This window comes from Mirounga leonina, unplaced genomic scaffold (assembly GCF_011800145.1).
Source record: "Mirounga leonina isolate KUSES-001 unplaced genomic scaffold, KU_Mleo_1.0 Mir_418, whole genome shotgun sequence".
Lineage (NCBI taxonomy): Eukaryota > Metazoa > Chordata > Mammalia > Carnivora > Phocidae > Mirounga > Mirounga leonina.
Genome location: NW_023270739.1, coordinates 16,899,742 through 16,909,275, shown reverse-complemented (window position 1 = coordinate 16,909,275; position 9,534 = coordinate 16,899,742). Strand labels below are relative to the sequence as shown.

General features: G+C 39.7%; 1 protein-coding gene across 3 annotated transcripts in view; it reads left to right on the top strand.

Annotated features, from left to right (window-relative positions):
- Positions 1 to 294: 294 nt before the first annotated feature.
- Positions 295 to 9,534, top strand: part of UTP20 (UTP20 small subunit processome component) — a 103,150-nt gene continuing 93,910 nt past the window's right edge. For 2 of the 3 annotated variants that reach the window (XM_034987743.1, XM_034987745.1), the window contains exons 1-6: positions 304 to 511; positions 1,440 to 1,520; positions 4,444 to 4,510; positions 4,636 to 4,768; positions 5,648 to 5,836; positions 9,159 to 9,240. In XM_034987743.1, the coding sequence (XP_034843634.1) occupies positions 467 to 511; positions 1,440 to 1,520; positions 4,444 to 4,510; positions 4,636 to 4,768; positions 5,648 to 5,836; positions 9,159 to 9,240 (597 nt within the window). In that variant the 5' untranslated portion in view covers positions 304 to 466. Of the gene's footprint in view, positions 512 to 1,439; positions 1,521 to 4,443; positions 4,511 to 4,635; positions 4,769 to 5,647; positions 5,837 to 9,158; positions 9,241 to 9,534 lie in introns of all 3 variants that reach the window. The other variant, XM_034987744.1, reaches the window with a different exon arrangement.

Sequence of the window (9,534 nt, the reverse complement as noted above, 5' to 3'; positions counted from 1 at the left end):
ACACGCTCCTTAATTATGTTCACGTAGCGTTCGCAATGAGTTTTACTATGAAATTACTGATGTAAAGAGCTTTGCAGGGTGCATAGCTGAAGGGTAATGACTGTTTGCTGACAATGCTGACTGGCATGTTTTCTTTTATAATAAAAAGACACATTCTTCCTAGAAATTTTTCCTGAAACGAGAACAAGAACTCCACGCCCGCGCCTACGGCGGCTCTCCGCTCCCCCGCCGGGTTTCCAGGAGGCTGCGCCTGCTCTGTCGCTTCTTCCGCCCTCGTGATCCGCCCAGTCCCCTCCCCGCCTTCAACATGGCGGCGCCCAGGGGCACAAGCCGCACGTGATGAAGTCCGAGCACCGGGGAATCGGAGAGAGCAAGCAAGTGTGTGAGCCAGTTTCTCTCCGTACCGTCTGTTGCATCCCTTCGACCTCCCAACTAGGTCCTCGCGGCCCCCTGCCTCTCTGCAGCCATGAAGACAAAGCCCGTTTCCCACAAGACCGAAAACACGTACCGGGTGAGCAAAGGAACTTGGGCCCAGAACAGGGGTGTGGGTCCCTGCTGCCTCAGCCTTGCTACTAGGTCTGAGCGGGACTCCCGGGGCTGCAGTGTTCTGGGCCGAGCGTGAGTCCGTTATTTGGCAAAGGAGGGAGATTTTCCGGGTGTAGTAAACATGAGGTGGGGAAAGACGTCTGGATAGCCGACTTCGCCCGTGGTTTGTGGGGCCTGCCTTGCCTGGGAGTTCCCTTAACCCAGAGTGAAATTCATGATCATAGATTAACTGCTTAGGAGATGTTCTCCACTGCTCTTTCATCCATAAAGATCAAATTGGGCGAGCCGGCGGGAGGAGGTGAGTGATTTCCAGCTGATGGCTGTGACATCACTTTTTGTTTGTTCCCTGAGAATTCCTTTGTTACTGTACAACCGTTTGTCTGTATGTGTTTAAAACACTATTGTTGCAACGACTTAACCAGATCCCTGTGCTTGTAGCGGGTCATGAAACCCAACACATCTGGCGAGGCCACATCGCCAACTTTGACCTGGTCCACCACAATCTAGCATGGAAATTTTATTTGAAATGACACAACTGAACTTCTGCAAATACATTCATGGAAGTATTTAATTATTTCCATAAAGTAGTGCAGGGCCTTTAAGACTATGTCTTTGAGTTTGTTTTTACACTTTTGTGATTTATCAGTGATGTCTACTTCTAGTTACAAAACACAATTATATATTTTATGATTGATTGAAAATACAAGTCTGAAATTGCAAGCAAAGCATACCGGTATTTGTAATGATAGTACAGGAGGAAGCTTATTGAAACTTTAAACTTTCTGTTTTCACAAGGAAATTGTCAACATGTGATTATTATACAGCATTCAAAACAGGGATTCAAGATGTGATAAGTATTAAATGATGATTGTATATTAAATATCCCCCAACAGTTCCTTACATTTGCTGAACGACTGGGGAATGTGAATATTGATATTATTCACCGGATTGATAGAACTGCAAGCTATGATGAGGTAAGAGAACATTATATTAGCCAATCTTCAAGTATTCATAGTTGATTTTTTAGTCTCTCCTCTTAGTAGAAGTGAATTGTTTTTTAGGCCATTCCTTTATGAACATGAAATGCATTAGACCTGTGTGATCTTATACAGTAGCTACACACAACAAATTAAATGTAAATTAAAGCAAAATAAAAATTGAAGGGCTCAATAGCCGTATGTGGCTAGTTGCTACAATATTGGACAAGTGCAGATATGGAACATTTCCATCATTGTAGAAAGTTCTGTTGGGTGATGCTGTGTTAGACAGTTAACGAGACACTTAGGTGGCTTCTGTGATTCTAGCCTCTCTCTTTCCCATGTGCATTCTGAGCTCTGCTGCAGATTCATATGCCTGAAGCTGCAATTTTAAAGAGACTTTGAGCACATCACTTCCCTGGGGCTTAGTTTCCTCCTTTATAAAAAAAAAGGGGGCTAAACCACATAATTTTTTCCAGTTCTAAACATGCTCTAACTCAGTCACACCTCTACTTAAAAATCTCGTTTTGCTACGTGAAGTCATTATTTCTCTGTTAGCCTTTTAAGGTCCTGTATATCATGCCTTTAACTTAGGGATTCAACTTCAGTTCTTACAGTTCTTCACTTGGCTCTAGTCAGACTCTGCTCACTGTCTCTTTGGCTGCCTTATTTCCAGTTTGTGAATGTAGTGTGTTGACTGAGGTGATCTGGATAAGCGCATAAGCCTTTGGCAACTCATACTGAAGGAGCCTAACCTAAATTCCTTGTGGGTATAGGGTGGGGTGTTGAAAAGGTAATGTAGACAAGATGAAAGCTGAATTGAGTCTTGTTATTTATATAGGTTTTAGCATGGCAAAGAAGACAGAAAATGCTGGTTCAGGCTGAGAGAGAAGCCTGTATAAACAGAGGCTAGAAAATGCATGTCACATTCAAGAAACTGCAAAACATCTCACTGTGGTTATAATTGTATATGTGATGTTTATGTGTGTTGATGATGACTGGGGTAGTGGAGGGACATAGCAGGTGAGAAATAAAGCTGAAGAAATAGTCAAGGAGCATAGAGGACTTCATATGTCAAGCTAGGTTTGCATTTTATCCTGAAGCTATGGGATGTCATTCTAGGATTGTAAGGATTGTAGGGCAGTGAGTGACTTGATCAGGTCTAAGTTTTAGATCTTTCTGGCTTTAATGTGGAAGAACGAGCAGGATTGGAGTCAGGATAACCAGGTGTGAGGATATGGTAGTCATCTAAGTAGCAGTCAAGAGGGAGAGAAGGAAAGGATTCCAGAGATACTAAAAAAGTAGAATGGATAGGTCTTGTGACCTGCTGGTTATGAAAGGAGGAAGGGGATTAAGGTTTTTGGTTCTAACAACTGGGTGGTTGAGAACGTAACTTACCAAGATAGATTTATAGGAAGAGAAGCACAGGGTTGGTTCCATTTGGGGCTTGTTAAATTTGATATACCTATGGCCATCCAAATGATGGATCTGGAGAAGTACAGGTAACTTTGGAGGTGGAATTACAGATTTAGCATTCAGTATATGGTTTGTGGGCCACAGGAGAGATAGATGGGTAAGAGATAGAATGTTGAGTTAGTAGAGAAGAGAGCTAGGATAGGATCTTGGGCTGGATGGTCCACAGTGGTCTCAATCACATTTGACTGGGGCATGTTAGTCTTGGTTGTCCTCGTGGTCTCTTACTCTCCAATAGGCTTCTTTTCATGATGGCAGGTTCTTTTCGAGAGAGAAGAAAGCAGAAGCTACAAAGCCTCTTAAAGCCTAACTTTGCCGATTGCAAGATCATTTCCGTTACACATTATGGTCAAAGGAAGTCAGAAAGCGAGGCCAGATTCAAGGAGTGAGGAAGTAGACTCCATCCCTTTGTGGTAGGGGCTGTGAATCACAATGCAAAGGGAAAGTGACATATTTTGAGATTGTAGAAGATTTGGCATGCTGTTTGTGTGTATACTAGTTTATATTCTCTCTCCATACACACACACACACACGCAGTAATAATTTATTGATTTTACCTTTCCAAAGTACAAAGTGATATATACTGTGATAATAAGCTAAAGAACATGATAACATATTGGTGATCTTAGAAAAACCTGTTATCTCACCCCTCCCATTCCTTATTGTCAAAGAAACTAATATTGACAATGTGGTATATATGTATCCTGTACTTTTCTCTCATATAATATGTGCAAATGTGTGTACTTATAAAAAATTGGTTCCTCCTATGTACTTCACTACATTTCTTGCTTTTATCACTGTGGGGGTTTATCATCAACATCCTTCTAATTCAATATGGATGTAACTATTTTTAATAGCCATATAATATACCTTAGTATGTGTGGGCCATAGGTTACATTAAACATTTTCCTGTTGTTGGATATTTAGGGTGTTTGATGTTTTTCCCCCACTACAGTAGAGCTGAATAAACATCTTTATACTGGTATGTTTGTAAGTTTTATAAGAAATATCTCTAAAATGGGAATTGATGGGTCAGAGGACATACCTGGCTTTTTTTTTTTTCCAATCTTAATAATTGCCAGAGTACTTCCCCACAAGGTTATAATTCATATTTCTAAAAGCAAAATGAAAGAACTGTTAAAAGTCAGCACATTTTTTTCCTGGGCCTAAAATTGTAGAAAACAGAAAAAAAATTTTCTCCTTAGTGTGACTATTACATAGGTTTTAGAGAATTATTTGCTGCAACCAAACCAATAAAATATTGTTTTTGTAAATCATGTGCCTATATTGTACAGCTGATTGCTTTTTAAGTGTGTTAGTTAATGCCCTTTAAAAGAAATGTTTTTAAACTCTTGACTCTTATCATTGTCTTAAGGTATATCATTATTATTTACTTTGATCATAGTTTTTGAATTGCCTAATTAATGGACTGCTTTAATCTTGGCAGGAAGTTGAAACCTACTTTTTTGAGGGTCTGCTGAAATGGAGAGAATTGAACCTTACAGAACACTTTGGTATATTCCATTTTGTTCCTATTTTATTCTCCCATCATTTGCACTTTATGTATTTAAAACAACTAAATAGTGGTATGGTAGAAAAGCAGAACCTATTCTCGCTCTCTCTTTTTTTTTTTACCCAGGCAAATTTTACAAAGAAGTTATTGACAAATGCCAGTCCTTCAATCAGTTGGTCTATCATCAAAATGAGATAGTTCAGAGTCTGAAGACTCACCTGCAAATCAAGAACAGTTTTGCCTATCAGCCCCTTTTGGAGTAAGTAGTATGTTGAGAGAAAGCTCAATAACGCTTCCCTGAATTTTAAGAAAGGTTGTGTTTTGGGGCGCCTGGGTGGCTCAGTCTGTTAAGCTTCTGCCTTCAGCTCAGGATCCTGGGATCGAGCCCCACGTCAGGCTCCCTGCTCAGCCAGGAGTCTGCTTCTCTCTCTGCTCCTGCCCACACTTGTGCTCTCTCCCTTTCTCTCTCTCAAATAAATAAATAAAATCTTTTAAAAAAAAAGAGAAAGGTGGTTTTAAAGGGCACTGGGATGTCTCAGTCAGTTAAGCGACTGCCTTTGGTGCAGGTCATGATCCCGGGGTCCTGGGATTGAGCCCTGTGTTGGGCTCCCTGCTCAGTGGGGTGTCTGCTTTTCCCTCTCCCCTGTCCCTCCCCTGCTTGTGCTCGCTCTCCCATGCTCTCTTTCTCTTTCTTAAATAAATAAATTATCTTTAAAAAAAAACTAATAAAGGTTGTGTTTTATGGTTACATTTGCCTTGTATCTGGTATTTGAATTTAAAAACAAGAATTTACCTTTTCTGTTAGATCAGAACATTAGTGCTTTGCCAAAAAGCAGAATCTTTGCGGTATCCTTTTTTTGCTTTTGTTTTATACATTTAAGAAAACCCTATTTTTCTTTCACACTACAGGAATGACTGAGCATAACTTGTGATGAAATGCACCTTCTTGCTCCAGCCTGATTTCTTTGCTAAACTCTTAAAATGTGAAAAATGTTATATATCTCTTAAGACTTGATTTGAAAGGTTTAATTAATCCTGTGATCACAGGCAATCTGCTGTCATTTGTGAAATAGATTTGCAGTGTTTGTTTTTTGATATATATGTCTCAATCAGTTACTTCTACTTATTTTTAATCCAGTTTGGTTGTACAGTTGGCACGAGATCTGCAGACGGACTTCTATCCACATTTTCAGGAATTTTTCCTGACTATCACCTCAATCCTGGAGACTCAGGACACAGAGTTACTAGAATGGGCTTTCACCTCACTGTCCTATCTTTACAAGTACCTGTGGAGACTAATGGTGAAGGACATGTCCAATATATACAGGTGACCCTTTTCTCTCTCTAATACGGGTTTGGTTTAGGGGTTTTATCGTTTTTAAATATTATTTTACCTTACTTACAATTCAGTGCTGTTTAGTAAATTTATAAAGTTGTGCAAATTATCACCATAATTAGTTTAAGAACATTTCCATCATCCCCAAAAGATTTCTCAAGTCTGTCTACAGTCAGTCCTGCTGCCCACTTGCATCAGTTTTGAGAGCAAAAGCAATATACACGTGTTAAATATTCAAGATTGCCTCTGTGAAAATAACTGTATGCTTGTGCTTGAGGCTCCTAAATAGGACAGTCCTCCTCAGTAATGAAATTTTTTAGCGTTTAAGTTTCAAGTTTTTGTTTTTTGGTCAAGTGCAGTCTTCATCAATACTGACAGCCAGGATTTCTCACTCCCACCCCGTATTTAGTTAAAATATGCACAATACCCATCATGTATACCTGCTGACATGGCTGCCTAACTTGACATGTTTTTTTGATTGTTTTTTCCTTGGGTTCTGTCTGACTCCACACTGCCTTTCCAACTCAGTCTCTAATTATACGAAATTGGTACTCCAGCCAAAGTGGTCCATAGTCTAGTCTATTAGTCTGTATTGACCTGATCTTCTCTTATCTCCAGCTACTAAAATCCTGCCTCTGGCCATCAAAGCCAAGCTTGGTTTTCATAACCTCCACAGGTATTTCTGGGCACCTTAGCCAAAAAGCTTTTTATTCTGAACCCCTCTGGCATTTTATACACTTACATCACACAACTTATGTTATAATTGTTTGTTCACAGTGTAATGATGTGTTTTACAAACCTGTGAACACTTCAAGAATCCAGTCTTAAATGTCTGCATTTACCCAGCCCCTTAATATTAATTAAGCCCAAAGAGATACTCAGGGAACATTGTGAGCAAATGTGGACAGGGAAAAAGGATGAATTCCATAGTTCCTTTGTGTTTAAGAGAAAGATTATTTATAATCAATTTCAGTCAGGGACTTGATCAAATTTTCCCCTTGGTTTACTGATTATTTCTACATACTTTAATTGCCACAGGAATATGAAGATTAATGCCCTCCTCCCAAATACAGGTGTGGGTGTGGGATAGAACTGTCGATTTTGTTTTTGTACCACCCCCCTTCACCCTACCCTTCATTGAACCACTCTGCCCTCTACCCTACTTTGAACAAAGAATGAGAAATATTTTTCCAGTCTTTACTAGTTCTCTGTGAAACTTGGTAAAATGTATTAGAAACCAAGATTACTTCATTCAAAACCAGCAACATCTTAGGGCAATGTACAGTAGTCCCCCCTTATGTGTGGGGTTTATGTTCCAAGACCCCCAGTAAATACCTGAAAGCATAGATAGTATTGAACTCTATATGTGCTATATTTTTTCCTATGCGTACATACCTGTAATAAAGTATCATTCATAAATGCACAGTAAGAGATTAACAGCAATAACTGGTATTAGAACAACCTTTAGTAACAAAAGTTGTGTGAATGTGATCTCTCTTCAAAAATACCTTACTGTACCGTACTCACGCTTTTTCTTGTGATGATGTGAGATGATAAAATGCCTACATGATGAGATGAAGTGAGGGGAACGACAACGTACGTGTTGTCTCGTAATGCTGGGCTCCTGTCGATCTTCTGACCGTAGTCAGTAGGAGGAGCATCTGATTCCAGACTGCAGTTGACCATGGCTCATGGAGAGTGAAACCACAGATAAGGGAGGGAGGGACTACTGTATAGCTTATTTGGGATCATGACCTCTGTTGTTACTTTTATGTCTCCTAAGTCGGGCTTTCCAGTTCTAAATATATTTGCTCTCAGTGTGACATCTTCAACAGCCTGGCTATTTCCACTTAAGTATTACTGAAATCAGAGTCAATACATTCCCACTCAAAGTAACTCTTCATCCATTCATGTGTTCAGTAAACATGTACTCTCTGCTAGGCCCTGTTTGGTTGCCCATTTTCCAACTGCTAGGCCCTGTTTGGTTGCCCATTTTCCAACAGTGATTCCATTTTTCTTCTCATCAGCTGAGGCTTGGTGTCTTAGAGGCATTTTTGACCCAATTGTCTTTAAGGACTCCAAATCCTCTTGATTCTGTTATTCAGGTACTCAATTCAGTGAGTGTTTATTGAGCCCTGCCTATGTGTACGACACTTGAGATACAATTGCAAATAAAACAGATAAAAATCCCTCTCTGTGCAAAGTTTACAGTTTAGCAGGAGAACATCTTAGGTGCATGCCTGGCGTGTGCGAGGAACAGCAAGGAGCCATGGTTGTGGGGCAGTGTGTATAAGCGGAGAGTAATTAGATGGTGCTACATTGTACTAGTAGGGTCCAGATCATATAAGGGCCTTGTGGGCACTGTAAGGTCTTTGCTTCCGCTGCAAGGACTCTTGAAATGCCTCTTGGGTCCATCTTTCAGCATTTCCCTCTACCATAAGCCTCTTTCATGCCCTTGTTTGCCCATGCTCACATGACTTGAGCAGCTTTCTAGTTGGACTGCCAGCTCTTCTTTTATTTCATCCTGTATACTGTTACTAAATTACTCTCTCCGAAATATTCATTTCTCATTCAGCCAATATTTATTAGTACCTGCTGTGGGCAAGAAAGTGCTAGATATCAGGAGGATATGGTAAAAATAGGAGACCATGCTTAAACCATGTCACCCGTTTACACAGTGTGATTGTACAAGTAATTATTTAGTTACAGCTACGTGTCTATGACCTTGAGAAGGTTGCTTGGCCTTTCTGTCTCAGGCTTATTATCTGTGGAACCGGGATAACAGTACCTATACTCCATGGGGTTGTGTTGGTTAGAGGAAGTAACACAGTGAGTGCTTACACAGATGTAAGCTAAAGTCTAAATTCCTCTGTTTGGTGTTCAGAGCTACCTGTTTACCTGGGCAGCTTTATCTGCAGCAGCCATCCCCAACCCCAACACCCTTTTTCTCTCAGATGGACTAGCTTCCTTGTCCTTTGACTGTGATCGTTTCTGCCCACCCTGTGTTTGCTCTTGTTTTTATCTCTAGTCAAATGCACTCCAGTACCCACCTGAATTCTTCTCATCATTCAGGAATCCCTACAAGTTTCAGCTAATCATGGAGTCTTTTCTATAAGACCTGCACCACCAACCCTAGGATTTTTCTTTTCTGTTACCTTCATCTTCTGTCTTGGTAATTGAACAAGATTTAAACCATTTGCTTTATACTTGCCAAGTATTCCTTGCATACCTAGTACAGTGTGGGGCATATAGTTGACTTGGAGTGTATATTTATTAAAATGTGATTAAACATGTCTTGTTTTCTCATTTATAGCATGTATAGTACACTCCTGGCTCATAAAAAACTACATATAAGAAATTTTGCTGCTGAAAGTTTTACTTTTTTGATGAGAAAGGTTAGTCTGATATCTTACATGTTTATTGTTCATTAATCCTCAAGAATCTGATGAACAGAAACATATTTTTTATAATGTGTGTGTGTGTGTATATATATGTATATATATGAAGAAACCTTCTACTATTTTGAATTTATCTCATCATTAGGTTGTCTTTGCTCACTAATGTGAAATAATTTGAGTCACTCTTTTATTGTCACTTAGGTTCTCGGTTGCTTTCAGTGTATGTATATCAGAAGTGCCCTCTAATTCAAGTCAGTAAATATATGAATGGTGAGAGTAATAGAAACTTTT